The sequence below is a fragment of the Myotis daubentonii genome, chromosome 11 (assembly GCF_963259705.1).
Source record: "Myotis daubentonii chromosome 11, mMyoDau2.1, whole genome shotgun sequence".
Taxonomy (NCBI): domain Eukaryota; kingdom Metazoa; phylum Chordata; class Mammalia; order Chiroptera; family Vespertilionidae; genus Myotis; species Myotis daubentonii.
The window spans coordinates 54,542,477-54,565,094 of record NC_081850.1 but is presented as its reverse complement, the minus strand read 5'-3'; the positions used below and the strand labels follow the sequence as shown (position 1 = coordinate 54,565,094).

Sequence of the window (22,618 nt, the reverse complement as noted above, 5' to 3'; positions counted from 1 at the left end):
ACAGCTGCCGCCCTCCCTCCCCTCCTCCTTCCCGGCTCCCACCGCCCCCACCTCGTTTGCTAGTGAGGAGGCTTGTCTGGCAGCATCAACTCAGCTGTCATACCACATCAGTTTTTGTAGGTTCCCAGCTAGTGGAAAAGTGCCAAACGCGAGCAGATGATATACTTAATGAAACGTTCAGGAAGAGCGCTTCGGTTCCAGTTATTAGGGGGTGTATGTGTAACATAAAGGCACTCCTTTCCCCAGAGCCGTTCCAAGTTCTGTGGGGGTGGGTGTCTTGCAAAAAAGTGTGTCATGTTTCTGAACCCAGGCGTCAGATCATGCTTTTCAGAACCTTGTCACACATTGCAGGGTCCTTCTTTTAGGGAATAAATATCGGAACTGTTGAATGCCGAGCTAGAAGTTGATTCTGTTTGTTCAACCTCGGTGGAAAAACACTGTACAGACTAATGTTAGAAAAGAAAAATGAAATAAGATGTCTTCTCCTGGTGGACATGAACTGATTGAATGGTGAGTCATTTATACCAGATGTCAGCTAGGAATAAGGTTGTGTCTCTATCTGTGCACATGGATGTGTATGCCGCCCTAATCTGTAACATCTGCGTAGGGTTTTATGGTTTACAAGCCTCTTTTATAACCTGTCTGGTTTTATTTTATCACAGCCCTGTGAAGTTGATATTAGTATTCTCCCCACTCCAGAGCGGAGGAGCCGAGGCTCTGTGGGGACAAGTCGCTCTCCACACGGCCCGAGCTGGTCAATGCCAGGGCCAGGGCTTGGACCTGTCTCCTGGGTCCGGTTCCAAATCGTGCATACCGTTATACAGAGCTGCCAGCATGTTCTGTATCTCGGATTGAAGCACTACACTATCAGGGAGAGATAGAGGCTAATCATTTGAATAATGTTTGCATGTATTCCAAGATGGACAAGGTCTGAAACTTACTTGAGTGAGAGGTAGGGCAGAGCTTTCTGTAGGTTGTGGAGCTGACAGGTCACAATACTTGGGGTTGACCTCAGCCCTGTATTGCCAGCTTCCTAGTTCGAAGAGAACCTTAAATTCCAGACTGCGGGCAACCTCTCCCTTCCAAGTGAGACCACAATCTTGGGCTCATATCAGAAATTCCAAATTTCTCATTAGTGAGTCCACATTAGTACTTCAGTTATTTTTAGGTGGGAACTTTACATTTTCTGTTTTATACCACTTTGGATTCCCTACTTAGCTGGGCTATATTTTCTGTCTAGCAAAATGTTGGAGCTGCCTTATTTTTAGCTTTTAGTTCATTTTTCTTCCTGTGATTTCCTTTTTCTCCTAACTTAATACACACTCAAATAGGCTTCCTTTTCCACCCCACCCTCCCCCAGTCCTCATTCACTGGGTCATAAGACTTAATCCAAAAGCCACTTGCTAAGCCCCATCTTATTTCAAGGAAAAGGAAGAAGAGTCCTCAGCAGGCCTCGAGCATCTGCTGATTGTCATTTTTAGTCTCTTCCCCTGTCACTCACCCCGTGTGCCCCTGACTTCTGGCCGAGATGCTCACATATACACACCTGACAAGAAATGCTTCCAATTCCTTCACCCCACCCCACCTCTACAGAGAAAACCTGCTGACCAGGGTGGGGCAGGCACTCTAAGGGACTCAGGCATTAATCAGTCTGCTAGAGGGCCTGTCATATATGCATGTGACTCTGCATGTGTGTGTGTACATATATGTGTACATGTGCATGTTTGTAAGTATAAGTGCACAATATATACCCTAGTGCTCCCCAGACCCTTGGCACTTGATTCTGGCTCACAGGTGTCCCAAAGTTAACACTTGCCCTAGGGCTTGGGGTCGATACCAGTGCATTCATTTACTCCACCCTGTGTATGGTGGCAGTAAGAGTCCAGTCTGAAATTTGGGGAAACGGGCCTGGGGGACCTGACTAGCCCAGCCTCCCAACACAGGATAAAGTGCAGTGGGTGGACCAGGGAAGTGCTCACCCCTGGGTCTCCTCAGAAGCCTTTGATGGCTCCCCATTGCTTAGCCATTACAGCGTGAGGCTCTTAGGCCAGAGGTACTTGAGCAGATGACGCACTTAACTAAAAAGCCCCAGAGAAGACTGGGTTTTAGGCTGTGAGCTTCTCTAGGGCAGGGGCCAGGTTTCATTGATCAGCATTTCCCCATAAACCAGCACACGGGGTGCTCAGTATCTGAGCGGTCCAGCAAAAGAATGAACTAGTGAAGTAGCTGGTATCCGGACCTCCACCATCACTCTAGTGTGGCTTTCCAGTCAGGACTCTTGGTCCGTTTCCTGAAGCACATCTCTACTTGGATGGGCAAGAACTTGTGCTGCTTGGAATCCCTTCTGACCCCTCGGCAGGGAGCCCTTTCAGGAGGCAGCTGCTTCGGTGATGGGCATCGAGATCGAGACCCACGTCACCCTGAGCACGCCCCCTCCGCAAAGGGCGGCCTGTTTGCTATCAACCATCTTAGGTTGCTTTTTGATTCACAACTTGTTGATCAGCATTGGCTGATGGGAATTACCTGGCCTTGTGACTTAGAAGAAAGGGTATAAGTCCCTGCGAGAGCAGGACCTTTTGCAGATCCCAAAAAGTGATCAGGCCTGTTCTTGGGAAAGCTTTTGTCATCTGCGGCTTAGACTGTAACTACAGTTCTTTAATGTGTGTCTATAAATCCAGCGCCTCCATGAGGACCGGCAGCATGTTATGGGGCCATGTTATAATTAAATGTACATCTTGGAGTTAAAAAACCAAACGTAATTTCCTCTGAACTCTGTTTCCTAAACTGCAAATGTGTCAACATGACAAGAAATGGAAATTGTTAAACGTTCACAAGAGCAGAAGCTGCTGATCTAAACCCCATCCCCCTGGAATGTTAAGCAGCAGATGCGGGGTTCCGCAGCCACCGTGCTTCCCAAAGGCAGCAGGGAGCTTTAAGGACCCCAGCTCGGTCCTACGACCTCCCTGTCCCAGCCTCAGTTTCCTCATCTGTCCTGGGGTTAATATAAAACTCCTAGCACAGTGCCTGGTTCAGAGTAGATACTCAACACGTGCTGTCACAACAACAACAGCAAAGGGGGTAGTTTCATGTGCCACAGCTGCACGTGAAACTTCCTTAAAATTTTTTTTAATTAAAAAATTTAAAAAAACATTAAAAAATATGTGCTCTGGGTAAGAGCACATACAGGCTACAGGAAATAAAAGGTGCAATCTCTCTCCAAAGACAAGCATCTGTTGTATTTTCATTTAGCCTTTTTCCCATTTGCTGACAAAAATACACATCTCTACATAGTGCAAACATTGTTTTCTACATAATGCTATCCTGCTACACCTTGCATTGCATCACAAATCTTGTCCAAGGTCATCAGTTCTGTTGCATGGCTCCATGTGACCACAGCACAGTGTACTCAGTCCTCCCTAGTCATAGCCTTCAGCTGGGGTCCTGTTTTTCATTGTTACTTCTGTAGCAAACATCCATCCATGTACATTTATTTCTGTGTGTGGGTCTGGGTATTTCTGTAGATTAAATTTCCAGAAATGGAACATCAGGCCACGGGGTATTTACTTTTTGTTAAATCTACCAGTTTTCTCTCTCTGAAAAGGCTATCTCCACAGTTTATACTCCTCCCACTAGTCTATGAGCACAGTTCCTTTTTTAAGGTAGATACATTTTAAAATATCTCTTTTCTGTATTAAATTCGCAACAGACTATTGTTCTCTCTGCCCATGTTTACAGAGCATCTGTGGAGCCGTGTTCTGTGCTCAGAATCACAGGGTGTGTCAAGATGGGTTGGACTTGAACTTGGCCTTCAGCGGTGGGGGTGGGGGTGGGAACTGAGCACACAAATGTCTGGAGCTCTGGTAAGAGAGTCTGGGGGCCCCTGGGCTGAGGAATTCTCACACTAACATTGAGAGCGTGGTGGCTGATACGAGATGTCAGGAACACCCTCCCAGCTTCTTAAAGGGAAGTGCTAGCGATGGTGTCGGATTCATCTGTGAGCTGCTGCACGCCGCTCTCGTGCTGTGGGGTTCAGGACATGGTGTCCCAAACCAAACAGAAACCCTGACTGGGAGCTCTGGGGCAGCAGTGCTTCAGGCTGGGCATCCTGGAGAGGAGCCAGTGGGAAAAGAGATGGCTGTCTCCACTCCGAACCTCAAGGCGCCTCTGCTCTCGCCTCTGCTCTCTGCTCTCGTGCTCCAGGCGTTAATGACACCTTCTCACAGTATGGGGTCTCTTCAGGACACTTTTTTAGGGTCCCGAGGAGGAGCTGTCCTTGCATTTCCCAACATAAAAGTATTCACTATCCAGATGTTTCCTTCCAAATAATTCTTGAGATGGTTGTGTGGATGGTGTCATCTGTGATGGCTATTGACAGGAAAAGGCTGCTTGAAAGTGGTTCTACAGAGGTAGCTTTCAGGTTTCTAATTCTTGTGTGTAGCACCCCCACACACACCTTCCCCACTCCTCTTCCAAACAAAACAAAAAATAGAATCGATATTTTGTGTTGTGACACCAAAAAAATACAAGATGTGACAGTAAAGTTGGACATACCAGTAGGTAGGAGTTGTGCTGATTTCTCACTCTGTGGCTTGGCAAGTCCCTTCTACTCTGGGCTTCCCATTGGCCCCCTATTACATGATGAGGTTCTGCCTACCAGGATCTGTTTATAGTCTGATGGTGATAAGCCCTAAATAATGCAAAGGGCCTGTGGACAAGAAAGTGCTGTATGGAGTGAGGGAGTCTTGCTGTTGGTCTTTTTTATTGTGTGGGTGGGCCTTTGGCAGGTGGTCATTCCTGGGCCAGGTAGGGATCTCCCCACCCTGAGGTCCTGATCTTGCAGTGGCTCTGCTATTGTTAGGTCTCCAGAGAGCAGAATTTCAAGTCCCTCTTAGGGAGGCGATGCTTGGCTGCATCCCTGTATTTTGAGTCAGGACACGTGGGAGATCTCCTCTGCATTGGGATAAAGAGGTTTTGTAGACCCAGCTCGCCGTGTTGGTACACATACTTTGCAGGAACTATTTCTTGAAAGGGGAATGGACAGGCAGCCCAACCGTGGACCATGTACTGGGCATGGGGGAAGTACTCTTCATAGAGGCATGTATGTATTAGTCAGGGTTCTCCAGGGAAGCAGCCAATAAGAGAGATTTATGATAAGGAATTCGCTCACACAGTTATGGAGACTGGCAAGTCCTAAGACCTGCATGGTGAGTCAGCAAGCTGGAAACCCAGGAGAGCCCATAGTTTTATTCCTGTCCAAGTCTGAAGGCCTGAGAACCAGGAGAACTCATGGTGTGGTTTCAGCCTGAAGGCTAGCAGGCTCGAGTCCCAGGAAGAGCCAATGTTTCACTTGGAGTCAAAAGGAAGGAAAAAGGCCAGTGTCCCAGTTCAAACACTGTCAGGCAAGAGGAATTGTTGTATTTGGGCCTTCAACTGATTAGACCAGGCCCACCACATTAGGGAGAGAATGTTTTACTCAATGTTCTGATTTAAAAGTTAATCTCATTCAGAAACGCTCAGAATGTTTTGATCAAACGTCTGGGCTCAGTCAAGTTGACACAAAATGAGTTATCGCAGGCAGGAGAACGTAACTGTGCGTTGGAGTGGAGCTCACCAGGCAGGGCTCTCATTGCATATGGAGGTTTAACTTGGGAGGAGTTTGCTGGAAGGTGGTTGGGATGCTGAGGCCAGGGACCCCACATGATGGTAGGATGGGTGCTCCCTCATGTGTCCCCTTCACATTCTGGAGCTGTAGCCCTGGACCAAGAAGCCTGTGTAAACATCCACTATTTGAAGAATCGGATGAAGGGACTTTGGAGCCAGAGCGGCCTCTGAGACCATCTGCTATACCCCTTCCTGCTTCACCTGCAAGGAATCTCAGCCCCATAGACCAGGCGGCTGTCTAGTCACACAGCTGGTCAGCGCAGGGCCAGGCTGGTATCGGGCCGGCAGCCTTGTCACCATCATCCAGAAGGCCAAGGTTGTCCAAGAACCCAGGGGATAAGCTCCTCTATTGAAGCAGTTGCAAAGCAGGGAAGGCTGGGGCAGAGAGCTTGCCAGAGCTCAGCAAGTTGCTTCCGGCCAAGCAGCTGTGCTGGGCACAGCACAATGCCAGCAACATCCCTCAGCGTGAGACAGTGACGTCATGACCAGCAACAGTCACCACCAGGTGGGTTTGACCCATTTGGCTGCAAACCTGGCATGTGACAAGGGGTACCTCCTCAGGTGAAGGGAAGGGTCATGCCTAGAAGGGGCCTTGTCTCTGCCCTGGGAGGCTGGCACTCTGCTCCCAATGCCAGTTTGTAATCACTTGCTTAGGGCCAGCTAGACTGGGACAGCAGCATGTGTTGGCTGCCCCTCTGAAGTTTTAGAATGTGCTGGAATTCCCCCTTAACGGGCAGCTCTCCTCCTCATAATATTGCCCTTGGCTTTCCTCCCAACTGCTTGACCATGATTTCTGAAGGGACCTGTGTATGGTCCGAGTCAGATAAACCTCGATGACCTATTACCTGCCTGGAACAGGGGGGGCTAGCACCGGTGGTGAACGCGTTGGTATTGTTTTGGACCTGGTAGAGTAGAGGAAGCACCGACTTGGATCAGAAAGATGGCGTAGACAGCTGCAGGGTTAAGAAGTTGAGCTGCTGGGATTTAGAGCCAGGCTGCCTTCATCCCTGGCTTGCTCTATGACCACCTTTACAGTGGCGATGTCAACAGTAGCCCCTCATAGAGGTGCTGTGAGAATTAAACGAAGGACTGGATGCAGTGCTCCTAGCACAGACCCCGGCACAGCATGCACTCAGTACTCAGTAATTCTTAGAGTGTTATCGAGAGTTTAGCCTTCGAGACATTGGCTGAACCATTCAGCTTGTCTGAGCTGCAGGTGGGGAGGGGCTTGGGTGTGGTCATGGCTCCTCCAAGGCTCATTCTGGGGGACCATGAGAACAGGCAGGTGCGACTAGTCTGTCCCCCGTAGCTTTATCACATTAGCATGTAGCCCGCGGCCTCTCTAGAAGCTGAGACCTCATCATGCCCAGCAGACTGGAAGATTGCACCAGTGGGCGGCTGGCCCTCTTTATAAGTACCACCATCCATACTCAGATGACAGATGACACAAGGCTGGACTCACGTCTGGCTTGATTGCCAAGGCCCCAGGCAGTCCCTGCTGACCCTGGCCTCTGTCTGCAGCACAGAGGTCAGGGGGCACCTGCCCCTCTCAGGGTTGACCTGAGGAGGCTAGTGCCATTTCCACCTCTGCCCCTCATCCTGGTAGAAATCCTCATTTCCGTGTTTGGGGCTGTTGGCAGGGGTGTGTTTTCTTGCTGGATCCTGGGCATCCTCTGTCCACTTCCTGAAAGGGTGGAGCCCTAAGTGTTTGCCCGTTGGACTTTCAGGTCATCAGTAGCTGATTGCTACACCCGGGTGTTTCCTGCCAGCTTCTAAAAAAGACTGCTGTGTGTGTGAAAACGCAAACCTGATGAAGGCTCCTGGTCCACATTTTCCGGTTTCCCACCTCTGAGTCTGCAGCCTCCCGCCGCACTCCAGGCCTTCCATAGCACAGCTCTACTTTGCTGTTCTCGCCACTTCCCAGCTCTTCTTCCTCATAAGCAATGGGCACAAAGCAACTCAAACGATTTGGTTTTCTGCCTGGGCCTGCGGTGTGCTGTCTGACACCAGGCGGATCCCTAGGCTTCCCTGACCCTTGAGGGCCCTCCGTGCACTAGTACCTAAGATTCTGTGAGAGGCCACTCCTTCCTAAAGTTTTTCAAACTCCCAAGGACTGCATTTGTTTTCTTCCTCCACCCAGCTGCCACTGTCGGTACCACCTGAGGGTGCTTGGGGCCAGTCAGAACTGGTGAACCCAGCCGAGCCTCTGAACCTGTCTGAGCCTCAGTTTCTGCGATGTAAAACTCAGTCCCACTTGCCTTGCTAGGAATGATACACTGCCTGTGCCCAAGACGGTGCCTGGCACCAGCAGGTTTCAGTAACTCGTAATTGTTATTAACTCAGTGCTTATAGATGTTCGGCCCCGATTCTCCTGCTAAACCAGGAGACCTTTGGGGTGGGGGAGGGGGAAGGGGGGAAGCCTCGTCTAACACCCTGAGAGTGCTCAGCACTCTAGCACACAGTAGGGGCTCAGTGGATGTTTGAGAAAGCAAAGCAGGCAGGCTCCCGCTGGATCTTACAGTTGGTATAGAATTGGAAGGCTGTCTCCTGGGGAAGTGGCTGCTCCAATGGAGACTCGTGTATGTGCTGCCTGGGAGCAGCCAGTTCGCCTCAGTGAGTCTCCACAGGGGATGGCGACAGAACTCGGGCCTGCACCGCTCAGGCCCCCATCCCCGCACGCGAAGGCCATCAGGGGAAGAGTGCAGAGCGATGGGCAGGGCTGAAGGACGCAGCTGTCACCGCAGAGAGTGCCCGCGAGCTCTGCGAAGAGGCCCGCATGGCTTTTTAAATCCAAGGAAATCATGTTCGGTGTCATCCGGTGTGCAGGCTTATCTCCCTTCTGGGCCACAGAACAAGGCGGCTCCAGGGGCGACCCTGCCACTGTACAGATGACCGAGGGAAGGGAGCCAGGCCCACTCTGCTCCTGACGGGACCATAGTTCCTGTTCCACACCCCGCTTCCGCAGAGCTCGCCCTCTGTTTCTTGGGTGTTTCTCTGCACGCCTGGAAAAGAGATGGTAAGAGAACTCCAATTAGTCAGTCTCCTGGCTTCGGGACAGCTCCGGAAACCAGACTAGATAGAGGAGGAGGGGCCTCCTGCTTGTGTCATGCTGGGTTTGTCTCCAGGCGTTGATTCCCTGCCGCCCTGCCCTGCCCTCGCTGGCCCACAGCGTCCACCCAGGAGGTCTCCTGCTGCCACCTCGGCCTCCGGCCTCCAAGAGATAACTGCATCCAGGCATCCGTTGAAGCACCCTGGTCGGGAGGGTCTTTCTCCAGGAGCTCTTGAACAGTTCCGAAGGGGGGAGCGTCCCGTCTCCGCTTTGATGTGGTGCCCTGGAACTTGGCGGGGTTTCGGTTGCGTGTCTAATTAGAAACAGCCGCCGCCACTGCCGAGGAGCCCCTCGCTTAGTCTGCAGCGCTGGGTGTGCTTTTTCGCACCCGACCCGCCCGGAATAGATGCCCCTGCTTCCAGGTTAAAAACAAGACAGTCCGAGAAAAAGCTGTCGGGAAGCATCTAGGAAAGGCAGGAGTTAGAGGACTTGGGCCTCCTCTCTGCCACTTTCTTCTCATCCCCAGGCCTCAGTTTGCCCATCTGTAAAATGTAGACTCCTGGTCGCTGAGACCTCCCTTGTGTGTTTCGTGTTGTGCACAAGACTTGATCCAAGGCAGGGTTCCCACGTGGAGGCGTGAGATTGCCAAATCAGCAGCTAACATGGGAAGTTGTGGATCCAGAAATGGAAGTACTAGTAGTTCTGAGGGTGGTATTGAAACCCAATGCAGGTTGGCCTGTCGGATTTCAGTAAGCAGGCCTTTGTAGCTCTGGGGGACATGGGGCAATCGCAGAGGAGGAGGGGTCTTGGAGGGTGTCCCTAGGAAGCCCCAGTGGTGGTGACTGGGACAGTCACTCCTGGAGCATTCTGTCCTCAACACTGATTGCGAATCATAACTTATAACATCCTTCTAAGGTGGGTGCTGAGGTAGCCACCTCGAGCGATGAGGAAACTGGGGCAGCTCGCCCTGGTCCCCACTGGGGCCAGGATTCAGGCCCAAGCAGTCTGGCAGGACCAGTGTTTTCAGCCATCACACTTGCTGTTGAACCTGTTGCTCACCTTCCCCCGGGCCTTGCCTCCCTCCAGGTGGCTGGAGCAGGGCAGACCCAGTCAGGGGTGGGTGTGTTGTCCTAGTAATGTCACCCTAGACCTCTGAGTCTTCAAAGCTGTGTGGGAGAAGTCTCATGGCACAGCCAGCACGCCCTCCCTGGCTGAGGAGAGGTTTCATAGGCTGAGAGGTGCTGACCTCCATGGGCCACACGTCCCTCTGAGCCCTGCCACCCTGTGATTTGGGATCTGGTATGGATTCCCAGACAAGCCCAGCTGGGAAAATTAGAGGTGAGGGGCCTGCAGGCCAGCGTCTATCATTTCCAGCTAGGCTCCTACACGTCTGTGCCAGCCTCTCCCCGCCCAGCTCCGCCCTGCCCAGAGGTTCTAGGGCACCTCTCCTTCGACACTCCTGGAGGTGCCATCCTGAGGCATTCAGGGCCATTCAGAACCCACTTCCACCTGCCTCCAGCTTCCCCTTTCACTGGGCCCCCTGGATGACCCTCCTTCCCCATGTACACCTGTGCTCCCATCCCCTGTGCCTCCATCAAATGCTATTTTCTGTGCCACAACTTCATGTCTAAATCTCAAGGCCCTCCCCAGTTTCCCCGGCTGAATTGTAGTGCCCTGTCTGCTCCCTGATGAGGAGTCTTTGTGTCAGGGGCTCCCTGGTGGCCAGGACTGTGCCTCATTCGTCTCTGTCCAGCTCTGGTGCTGGTAGTGCCTGGCTGGGTGTGAGGATGGCTGGGTGCTCCCTGAGACTGAAGCCAAGCCCCGCCCTCCTTTTCCTGTTCCTGAAGGGAAGGTAAAGAGGTAACGAAAAGGTTTCTTTTCTTCCAGTCTTCTTACTAGTGAAAGTATTTACCATAAAGTGTGTTAGTGTGTTTTTTCATTTACTTGTGGGTTCATCTACTTTCAAAATGTAGATTTGAGGCTGACTATAATAAAAAGAAATGTGTATACTGAGGCTATTATAATAATCAAAATCCATGTAGAAGGGCAAGAGAATCTACACAATATCTAAGCTAACATAGCTATTGAAGTTATCCATCTAAATAAACTATGAGCTTCCTGGCAGCCAAAGATAAAAGGGGTGGGAGGCACAGAGTTGATGAATGCTGGAGTGAAATGTAGCATATAGCTCATTGCTTGTGGGCTTGGGGAACTCTAAACCTTTGTCACATCCACTCAGGAGGCTTCTGGTTTGCACCTAGCTCTGTCCTGGGCCCCTCGCTCGGATAGTCCCCTGGCCCTTGCCTCTCCGTGGCCAGTCGGTCAGAGTACCTGCCTCACCTCCTGGCCCTGAGCCCTTGGTGAATGCACCCAGGGCCTCTTTCAGTTCTTCTGTTGTTCTTTCTCCATATGTAGTTCTACTTGTGAAAACCTTTCTACTCCAGAGGTCGAGAGAAATTCCCACTTTCTCAATTTAATGTTTCTGCTCCCTGCCTAAGAGGCATGAAATCACAGCCTGCCACCCACTATTTAAGGTCATTTTCCATTAATTTATAGATGGTGATGTCCAGATAACTTGTGACTTAAAACATATGGTCACCAGCTCCCCTATTAGATCAGCCTCTGGATCGTCACAGATCGGTCCAGGTAACAAGGAGGATGGACCTGGTCATTAGGCAGGAGACGTGGCGTCTGGTGAGCTGGCCTGGCGTTGTGGCCCTTGACTTCCTGGGGCTCTTGGCCAACCTCTCCTGGGACAGAAGATGCTCCCTAAATGGGCCTTTTCTCAGGGGAAAGGCAGCTGCTTCCAAAACACACAGCTCCTGTAAGCCCAGCCTGCTTAAAATTATATTTACCTTTATGTGTTCCCATCTTAATTACATTTTTTACTAGCATTTTTATTCATTATTTAAAACAACGTTCAAAAATAATTATGCAGTAATTCCTTCCTCTATACACAGTGGCTGTTTACCTTCCTGCCTCAGAGTTCCAGCCCCTTATTCATGTGTATCTGTACTTACAGCACCGCTGCCATCAGAGTTTAGGTATTATGGGATGCCGGTATTCAGCAATTCCTAAGCAAAGAGTAGAGTTCCCGTTGGGCATGTTCACATTGTCCAGGACTTGTTTAGAAAGCCCATATTATGCGGTTTGCTCTCAACACATAAACAATCTTGTATTTTACTTTTTAACTTAGCATAATTTCATGCATGCTTTTCCATGTAGCTACATAATCTTCAGATTTATCATCTTAATGGCTGCTTAATATTCCATCCAGTTAGCATGCCATAATTTACTTAACTGTTCCCTATTGTTGGAGCCTTAATGAAAATTTGAATTCACCATGTAAAACGGAGGAAGCTTGTTTTAATGATTACCATTATAACATCGCCTGCCCTAACTGCATGCCATTACTAACCCAGCTTTGTAAGGCACAGATGCTTTGGGAACAATAAATCCTGTGTGAGAGGTGTACTCACGAGGCCCTCTGATTTAATAGCTAATCTGTTCCCTGGCACGTGTTTGCCTTTTAGGTTGGTATTTATGTTATGTAGAATATCCATCTCTTCTGAATATTGCCTAATACTAAACTGTAACATGGCTGTCGGGGACTTTCGGAAATTAACTGGAATTGGGGGCAAATCTGGCTGTCAGCTGTCATTCATTTATCTCATCCAGATTCATTGAATATCTGTTTGCAACCAGGCTTTGGGAGAGAATAAGGGGCCCACAGAAATGCATCTGTGAATTGCTTTGTGGTGCTCAAGACCAAATGGTGATTCGCATGCAAAGTGCTTTGTAAACTGTAGTTTACCCAGTAGTGGCTGCTGGTCCTGCTTCTGAAATAGGATGAAGAAGAAAGGGGTTTTCCTGGGTCAGTCCCTATCAGCTGTGTTCCCGGTGTCCTCAGTGCTTGGAATTCTCCAAAGACAGGAGGCAAGTGCACTCCTTAGAAACCAGGGCGGGAGTGATACAGATGACAGTGACCTTACAAAGCAGGTCATGTCGCTTGTCTACAGTACTTTACAGTTGGTCTTCACCTTCAGCTGACCAGATTCTTTCTACCTTTTTTAAAAAATATATATTTTAGAGAGAGGAAGGGGGGGATGAGAGAGAGAGAGAGAGAGAGAGAGAGAGAGAGAGAGAGAGAGAGAGAAGCATTGATGTGAGATAGAAGCATCGATCAGTTGCCTCCTGCACTGGGCCCAACCAGGGATTAAATCTGCAACCTGGGTAAGTGCCTTGACTGGAATGTTGAACCCAACTTTTGGTGTACAGGATGATACTCCAATTAACTGAGAGCTACACGACCCAGGGCCAGGCTGTACCTTCTATAGCTCTTCTCGTTTCCTCTTCTCCCCTCCCCTTCCCCCTACCCCCACTCCGCATGGAAAGGGAAGCATCATCCCCAAAACTAACAAATTTACTCACAATATAGCGTGCTTTGCCAAAGTATGGGACATGTGCTCAGAGGAGACAGGATTTTAGGTGGCCTGAGAACCATGTTGTAAGAAGGTTTTTTTTCCTTTTCATTCTCTCTAAAAGGAGAAAGTGACAAAGAAACTGTCTTTCTGGGGCTTGCATCCCTGACAGCTGTCCAGCATCTGCTCATCTCCTGTTCAGCCAAGGGAAAGCATGCCTTGGGCCGGCCTCCCAGGGGGCAGTGGTACCTGGCTGGTCGATTTACTCCTCCTTCATTCTTTTTATGTTTATCAACTATTTAGATGATGGTTTACTTTTTAAATATTATTTTCTCTAAAAAATGAATAAATAAGTACGGTAAATAATAACCTAGTTGGTACTCAAGCAATGGCAAACTTATGACTAAATGAAGTTTGGGGAGTACTGCCCTAACGTTATGTAAGGTCCACACCGACGACCCCGGCACAGCCTCAGCTGGCTTCTGTCGTATCAGGGCCTGTACTCGGGCTAGGACGGCTGTCACCCCAAGAGCTGGCCTAAAAGCAGTGCTCTTGCTTGGAAGGGTGTCATCACTCGTGTGTTTTGTCAGTATGATTCTACGTATTTCTCTGCCATTGGAACTCTGATTTGGAGAATGTTTAAACAACTCACTCTCACGACCCTCACCCCTTTTGTGTCCAACCTCACCTCCACTCTCTCACCTCCTTGGACCCAGTACTCCAACAAAAGTGGGCAGTGAATAAATATACAATGGGATATTATTCGGCCGTAAAAAGAAATGAAATTCTGACACATACTACAACATGGAAGAACCTTAAAACATTATGCTAAGTGAAATAAGCCAGGCACAGAAGGACAAATATCACAAGATTCTCCTATATGAGGTACCTAAAGTATCAAAGTACAGAGACCAAGGGCTGGGAGAGGGAGGAATGGGGAGCCATTGTTTAATGGTGCAGAGCTTCTGTTTGGGAAGATGAACAAGTCCTGGAGATGGATGTGGTGGTGATGGTTGAATATACTTAATACCACTGAACTATACACTCAAAATGGTCAAAATGGCACATGTGCTATGCTTCACCAGGAAAGCAGGCAGGGAGCATTCTCCCCAGCCCCGCCGCCTTGGCTTGCCCTGGTCCTACCCCAGGGAATCCTGCCCTCTCCCATTTCCCACCTGTCAGAGCTGTCAGTTCAAATGTCTTCTGCTCCTGCCTCCACCCTCACAGGCCCCGCATGGAGCCCCTTTGCTGTAGTGTCATGGTGATTTGGGTCATTGTATCTCTTCTGGAACTGATGCGTTTCCCAAGAGCAGCCTCTGCAGCAAACCCTCCCTTCGCTGTGTCCCGTGCGGGCCCTGCACACAGTGGGTGTTGATCGGAGCAGGGAAAGCATCTCTGTTTGACTCAGAACCAGCTGACTGTGGCATCCTTGCACCCCTCTTTGGCCCCCACTGGCCTCTCGGGAATGAGGTAGCCCCTCAGTCCACACGGGAGCCCTTGCTGGCACCCTCCCCACGAGACTAAGAGCTTCCCTTCCTTATTCAGAAGTGGAATGGACACCGGCTCTCACATCCCTCAGAGGTGCTCAGTGTGTTAGGAGGCAGGCAGGCTCTGGGGGAGGTGGGAATGCTGGGAAGGAGCCACTTTGCAGGGGAGAAAAACGGTGACCCAGGCTCCCTGGGGAGGCTTGTTGGGTCTTTTGAAATGAATATACAAGCTGGGTGAAAACTTAAGGATCGTTCCGTTATTCAGACGGGGAATGAAAGTGCCAAGAATGGAGAACCGTCCTATTGGGGGAGGCTCCACTGGTCTGTAAAGCGAGGGGGTGAGAGCTCTGTGCTCTGGGCTGGTGTGAGAACACACCTGGAACATCATGCGCACGTCGGGGCCATGCCCTTGAGACTGCAGAGAACCTGGGGATGGAGGCGGTGAGTCTTCTACCTCTCTCATCAGGCCTGAGAGCCTGAGATCTTTGTGAGGAAACCTTTCCTGGGGAAAGCAGAGATGCTGCCTTCAAGGGGTGGGAGGAACAATTGAATGCAGAAAAGGGGGCTGTTTCTGTGCGGTCATCACCTCCTTGGCTGGTGGCTCTGAACCCCTGTGGGTGTCACCTGGCAGATCCCAGGTGAGGAAGTGTGTGTTTCAATTCCATGACACCTCTGCTTCCTTTTTTTGCCTGCAGAATTTCAGAGGCAGGAAAGTGTCCGGTCCCAGCACAAAGGCATCCAGTTGTATGACACCCCTTACGAACCCGAGGGCCAAAGCATCGACTCGGACTCAGAGAGTGCAGTCAGCCCCCGACTGCGGGAGAGCAAGCTGCCCCAGGATGACGACAGGCCCGCTGATGAGTACGACCAGCCATGGGAGTGGAACCGGGTCACCATCCCAGCTCTGGCAGGTAAGGAGCCAGTGGCCCTGCTCAGAGGCGGCACTGACCCACGCTGGACACTCGTCTTTGGTAAAGGGAGTCAGTGCGCTGTCCCTGCCTGCTCAGATAAGCCAAGGGCTGCATTGGGTCATCCAGTTGGGCTGTCCTTGCTTCTAGTTCAGCTGAGCCCCTTGAAAATGAGAGTCCTGGAGGGGAGGGAGGCCAGGCCAAGAGGAAATCCTGGGTCTCAGTTCCAGTCTCCCCAGTCTTCATGGAAGCCCCAGCTAATCTCATTGTCTGACCCTGTCTCAGTCCTGTCTGTAATGCTCTAAAGCACTGAAGCCAAGATCTGACTTCAGAAGGAACTTTCTTAGAAACTAAAACAAAACCAATCTGCACTGTGTCTCCTGTTGGGCCTGAGGGAACCCAGTGCCACACCTAGTTGTACAGCTTGCTAGTCCTGTATGCGGCCAGAGCTGCTGCGTTTCCAGTCCTGGCTTTAACATGGACCAGTTTACAGAGCAAGGCCTTGGGCACATCCTGGCCTTAGGGCTGGCCCGCCCCCTGGCCAAGAGCCCCTGGACTGACTCAGGTGCCTCCCTTCCGCCCCACTCTGAGACTGGTTTCATCCTTTTGGAGAACAGTCTGCCACATGCCTCAAGGTCTTGAGCTTGTTCATTCCCTTCTATTCTAATTCCAGTCCCTGGGATCCATGCCTAGGCTATGATCTAAAGTTCAGAAAAGGCATTGCTCATGGGCCTGAAAGATGAGGAACCACCTGAATGTCCAGCCGCTAGGGGCTGATCGAATGGAATATTGTGCAGCTGCTAAAAAGTGCTCTTTACAAAGAGTTCATGACAACCAAGTGAAATGCTCCGGTCCGATGTTAAGAGGTGAAAAGCCAGACGCAAAAAAAAAAGAAAAGAAACTTATGCATTTAAAAATTTAGGCATGTGAAAAAGAGACATTGAATTGAATGACTAATTCTTACCACATTGAAGGTCATAAAGAGAGAGTTTTTATTTTTAATTTCTTTTAAATCTCTATTGCTTGGACTTTCCTTTTTTCGTGCACAACTAGACCCTTCCTCCCTTTTTGGGCCCCAACAGTGAGGCTCCCGTTCCAATGCCCTTAATGATGTTCAGGCTGTTCCAGCACATACTGCTCACAGCTCCCTGGACGTACCACTGTGCACATCCTGTCCCTTCTGCCTGTGTATGCCTTTCTTACCTGGAAAAATCCCGGGCATTCTTTGGGGCTCAGCTCAAACGTCGCCATCTCTGTGAGCCTTCCCTGGTGCAGCCACTCATCCCATGGGCTTCCTTTCTGCCTCTCGGGCCTGGCAAGCTTCCTGCACTCATCCCTGGTGGACATTCCTCTCACTATGTAGAGTTTGTTCATAGGTGCTGGTCTCGCCCGCCAGGCTGTGAGCACTTGGCTGAGCCAGTGGTGAGGTAGTCGTGTGGCTGAAGGTCCTTGGTCATCTCAGGTCTCCTTCCTTCCCCCGGCACAAGGGAATCCAAAGACTGTCCCTGTGCCCTAGCATAGCTGATGAGAGGCGAGGTTCCTCCTGCATCTGAGAGGAGCTAGAAGGAGCCAGTGCTGTCCGAGAACTTGCTCTTTGCAAACACCAGTTTGATAAAAGGGCTAAAGGAGCTCATGTGACAACTCTCCCAGATACCAAGGGCCGGTGGCATGAACTAGCACTGCAGACAGGTGTGGAGTCTCACCCGTCCCCTCTCCTGACTGAGCACATGCAGGTCACCCGGAGCTGCGCTGCCTTTGATGCTCTAGTCTAGTCTGGCACCTCGCTGCTCCAAATGTGGCCCCTGGACCAGCGGCTAGTGAGAATTGTAAGGTCTTGGGTCCCATCCCAGACCTGCAGAGTCAGAACCTGTTCTAACAAGATTGCTAGGGGATTCCTGTGCACGTTCAAGTGAAAAGCACTTGCCCTCTCGGACATCATCTTTTCTGAAGGCTCTCAGGCCAGCACGGGCCCACTACCACCCAGCAGTGGTTTTAGAATGTCTGTGCATTTAGTTTTTCACAAAGGATCACAAGGCTTCTGAATAAGTTTCTGAGCCACAGAAACTTATAAACCCAACTTCCATCTGGATTTGGTTTATGTCACTGAGTTGTATCACAAGTGCTGTAGGGCGATGGGAGACAGGCTGAGATCACGCCCCTGTCTGCGACTCTTGGAGTCGCTTATCTCTGTGTGAACTGCTCTGGAGCGTGTCCGATAGTGCTTTTCCCAAGAAGCTTTTGGCTCAGGTCTGATTCCTGGGGCACCGGAGGAAGCTGTTCCCTTGGGCTGGAGGGACTGTGAGCGGGGCCTTCAGTCATGGCTGGGTCCCTCCCCATGTCTGTGCACAGAGCCTGTCTGGTGCAGCATTAGTGAGGAGCAGCTCCTGTTTTCAGCCCAGAGTGGAGACGGAGTGCGAGTAGATGGGCCACCTATCAGGTAATGAGGATGAGTTGTAGCAGCTCAACTGTCTCGATTACTAAAGTGCTGCCATGGTCCCATTTGTAAACCCAGAAGTGTGGCTGCTCAGGAGTGAAGGATAATGTTCCCGCCTAGGTGAGCAGTGTGTGTGTGTGTGTGTGTGTGTGTGTGTGTGTGTGTGTGTGAGAGAGAGAGAGAGAGAGAGACAGAGAGAGAGACAGAGAGAGAGACAGAGAGAGAGACAGAGACAGAGTGCGCGCGCAAGTCATTGGTATAGTCAGGGAGCAAGGCAGTGCTTGGCTAGGCCCTATCTCCCTTATTACAAACCTATTCAAAATGCTCCTCACAGCTTTTCTGGGCTCTCGGGGGCTCTGTGATGGGTCGTGGCAGCCTGGGGTACAGGATCCTTAGCTGGGGAACATCTGTGAGGGATAAAGTTGCCTGGACAAAATCATCACCATCTCTTTCTATGCCTTGTATTCTCTGATTCTCATGTGTAGCCTGGATGAGGACACCTGGGCAGGGAACCTGGTAGTGTTCTCAAATTTCCAAAGGGTGCTCAGTGTGAGGTCCCCAAAAGGCAAAGCTGGGCCCGCCAAGGAAGAGACGTATGGATTTAGGGTCCAGGTGAGGAGGAGGGGTTTCAGTTACACCTGAGCGTATGTAACAAGCTTCCCCTTGCTGGCAACTTTTGAGCAAAAGCTCAGCTGAGACAGGGTCGATGCCGGGGGCTTTGTCAGCCGTGAGAGGCCCGCCTGTGTCACCTCCAGGGATGCCGCCATGCTGTGCCCCTCAGGACCCCAGCGTGCTGGTCAGAGCCCAGGGGAAGGCAAGGCCTCTGAGTCATCTCCATGATTAGCCTGTGAAGCAGCAGAGCTCCTTCCTGCAGATTCCAACTCCTGCTTTGCATTCGTGAAGAGACACTTCTCCGAGGGGCTTTGGCGTCTCCACAGAAGGAGCCCTCTGGGCCAGGAGCTCCAGACCAGCCTTTGTGGAGGCAGAGCCTTCCTGTCTCGGCCGGGCTCTGGCGGCTGCAGCCTTGGGGAGGCTCCATTGCCACTCCCTGTTCTCGTGAAAACAGCTACTGCAGGGTGTGAGGCGGTCCTAGCTTCTTAGCCCGGACAGTCTTCCCCTCTGGCAGAATTCTGTGAGTGAGAAATGCCACAAGCTCACAAAAGCCCTGGGCCTTCGTTGCCTGCCGTCCCTCCAGGAAACCGTGTGGCCTCGGCCAGAACCCACCCCAACTTCGACCTGCCCAGCGGGTCCCCTTCCACTTGGGTGGCCTTTATTGATCCCAGCCCCCAGGACAGATGCCCTGCCAGGTTTCACCCACAGGCTGCAGCCCGCCATCCACAGAGCAGTGGTGTGGCTCCCATCAACCTGCCAGCTCCCTTCCCACCGGGCAGAGACACCTGCCTTCAGAGCGGGCTGGACGCAGTTCCCAGCCTGCTTCACTCACCGCCTGGGAGTCTTTACAGCAGGAGTGGGGAACTTTTCTCTGCCAAGGGCCATTTGGATATCTATAATGTCATTCCCGGGCCATACAAAATTAGCAACTTAAAAATTAGCCTGCTATATTTGGTCAAGCATTTAATTAACTCACCCCTAATGCCTTGGCAGGGCCAGACCAAATGATTTCTTGTGCCTTATACGGTCTGCAGGCCCAATGTTCCCCACCCCTACTTTACAGCAACAAATTGTGAGACTGGCAGGTGGGTCTAGAAATGGCTTTCCTGCCCACCCCAGACACGGCTCTGGGCCCACACGGGACTCTGTGGAGCTCCCTGCCTGGTGTGGGGTAGGATGAGCAGCCTGGGGCAATTCCACATCGTCTCAGGGTGGCGCTGGTTGATGTGGAGGATCTGACCAGTCCCTGGGCTGTGGCACAGATCATCGGATGGACAAAGGGAGCCTGCACCAGAGGTGGCTACACAGGGAGGGGCCCAGGAGCTGGGTGGATAATCTGGAGAGGCAGACCAAGCTCAGGGTGGCACAGATACGGTGTCGCCACATATCCAAGTAGCAACTGGGAGGACAGGGATTGAACTTCTCCTGGAAGCATCTGCTCCCTCATCTGGAAATGTGCCCGCTGCAGAGGGTCCTGGTGAGGCTTAAAGGGCACTGCATCAGGAAAGTGCTGGCATTCACTCAGCACTTTCTGTGGGCATTATCCCATTTAGTTCTCACAGCTACTTTCTAGGAGATTAGTTTCCGCCTTTTACAGGTAAGGAAACTGAGGTGCAGAGAGAAGAAATGACTTGCCCAGGGGCCATAGCTAGTCAGCCACGGAGATGGGATTTAAACCTGCAAATTCCAACTCCAGTGCCCAAGCCCTAAGCCAGTTGATGTCTGGGCTCCCTGCTGCTATCCAAGATGCTGCATAAAATATGGTCGGAGCCCTCACCCTCCCAGAGCCCCCAGGAAATGTCACGTGCCTTTCACCACCCTTGCACCAATTTCCCCTTTTGTTTGCAGCTAGTAGGATACATCCTGGGGGAGGGTGTTCCCACTTGGAATGGTTCCCACTGAAGATGCTGTAGGAGCCCAAGTTCTGGAGGTTTGAGCCTGCATGGGAGTGACGAGAGCCATCCCACGGTTTGGTCATGCTCTGCCACCACTCAGCACAGGGAGGGCCCTCGTACCACGGCTTCTCACTCCCTCTTGTCCAGCTAAGGAAACTGAGGCCTAAAGAGGGGACAGGAACTGCTAGAGACCTCTGAGCAGAGCCAGTCAGGCCACACTCAGATGGGTCAGCATTTCCTTTTCATCCAGTGAGTAAATTAAAAGCTATATCCTTCATGGGATTTGCAATCACCTCTGAGAAGCAGGTGGTCAGAGTGTTTCCTTGAGGAGCCAGGCACAGAAGGGTGTGTAAATGCACCCTCAAGAGCAGTTAGAGAACCGTCATTTCATTTGCAACTCACCGACTGAAGGTTTGTCTCTGTTGAAGCTGCTTTTCAGGCAGTGTCCTGGGTTCAGCCAGTGACGGGGCTGCCTCCCAGCAAAGACAGAAGATAGATCTATGACTCCTGCTGAACTTCGTTGTTTAGGGTACTTGTCTTATCTTCCCCACTAGCTCCTTGGTGGGTTTCTCTACCCTAGAAAACTCAGGACAGTGTCTTGCACATCTGGAGTCAATGGGGCAGTAGAAGGAGTCAGACAATCCTCTGTTCACATGCAGCCCCACCGTCTGTGGGACCTCAGACAGATTCTGCAATCTCCTGAGTCCTAGTTTCCCCATCTGTAAAATGGGGATAGTCACAACCCTTGCCAGGCTGGATCTCTGTGATAAGAAGGGGAAAGATCTGAATGAACAGACTTGGTAAGCCCTAAAGGAACACACATGAGAGAATGGTTAGTGTTCAGGGAAGGCTTGCTGTATTACATAAAATTTAATTTAATATTAAAACAGTACTACTGCATAAAGAGGTAGTTAGAGGGCACAGAGGACCCATTTACGAAGCTCATTTCCACTTATGCCTGGCAATGAGATGCATAGATGGCGTGGAAAGCAATGTTTCTGTAGAAAATCCTAAATTTCAACTCCAGCAATAGTTCTAACCATGAGCCACTTGGGTCTTCCATTCTTTATTCACTGTTTCCTGGGTGTGACAAAATGGATTAGTTGGCTTGCCCAGAGCATTCGTCAGAATCACCTGGAGGAAGCATTAAACAGATTTCTGGGTTCTACTCCCAGAGTTCCTAGTTCAATAGGTCCTAGGGTGAGGAGTGAGAGTTTGCGATTCTAACAAGGTCCCAGGTGCTGCTGATGCTGCTGATCTGGGGACCTTACTTTGAGAACCTAGAACATACTCGGTACATACTGTGTTAGGTGCTGGGGTCAGAGTGGAGTTAGGAGGGGAGGTTACAGCTTGGCTTGGCTGGTATCAATGCCACCTACTCCAGGAAGCCTTCCTGACATGACCAGTCCCTTTCCCACCCCTCTGTGTTCCTACCACATCCTAGATGGGTGTGCATTGGTTTATTCTGGAACAGACAGATACACACCTGTAACTGTCAGCTTGGAGGACGGGGGGAGACGCTAATGCTCTGTTGTTCACCTCTTAGCCAGGCACCCTCTTAAGTTCTGACACCTTCCCAGCCTCATCAAGTGAGGCTAAAAGGGCAAAGAAAAGGAAAGTAAGATCCCAGGTATGTCTGTTTCCTAGATAATTGTGAGTCATCTCTGAGCCAGCTCAGTTGGCTGATATAAAATAATCCTATTAAGGTAAGTGGGGGAGGGTGGTGAGGAAGGACAGAATAGTAACACTTAGTGAGCACCAATTATGAAGCTGGCAAGGGTTAACACTAGGAAGCCATGTAACGTGGGTGTGGTTTCATTGTCATTACACAGATGACAAGGCTCTGAGAGGGTGAGCAGCTGGCCCACAGTCACACAGCTAATGCACTCGGGTTGGTCTGACTGCAAAGCCTTTACTCTCCACTGCTGCACTGACACTTCGAGTGTGGAAGGGCAGGTCTGAACATTCCCTTTACCTGTACTGTTGTGAGTTGGCTTGCGTTGTTGAGGCAGAAGCAGTTGTGCCCACTCTGTGACTCGTCACTATCACAATCAAACACAAATGCTCCAAAGCTGGTAGTGCTGACGTGTGCGGCAGGCACTGCTCCAGACGTGCTGTTCCCACTGAGCCCTGTGACTCATCCCCTGGCAC

General features: G+C 50.8%; 1 protein-coding gene across 19 annotated transcripts in view; it reads left to right on the top strand.

The window, feature by feature from the left end:
• SHB (SH2 domain containing adaptor protein B) overlaps positions 1-22,618 on the top strand; it is a 124,930-nt gene that overhangs the window by 63,323 nt on the left and 38,989 nt on the right. For 18 of the 19 annotated variants that reach the window (XR_009447671.1, XR_009447669.1, XR_009447670.1 and 15 more), the window contains exon 3: positions 15,314-15,529. The exons of the other annotated variant lie outside the window; for it this stretch is intronic. Coding sequence is in view for 11 of the 18 variants with exons in the window: in XM_059657396.1 (XP_059513379.1) it covers positions 15,314-15,529 (216 nt within the window). In the remaining 7 variants the exon portion in view is untranslated. The remainder of the gene's footprint in view (positions 1-15,313; positions 15,530-22,618) is intronic. 19 annotated transcript variants of the gene reach the window in all.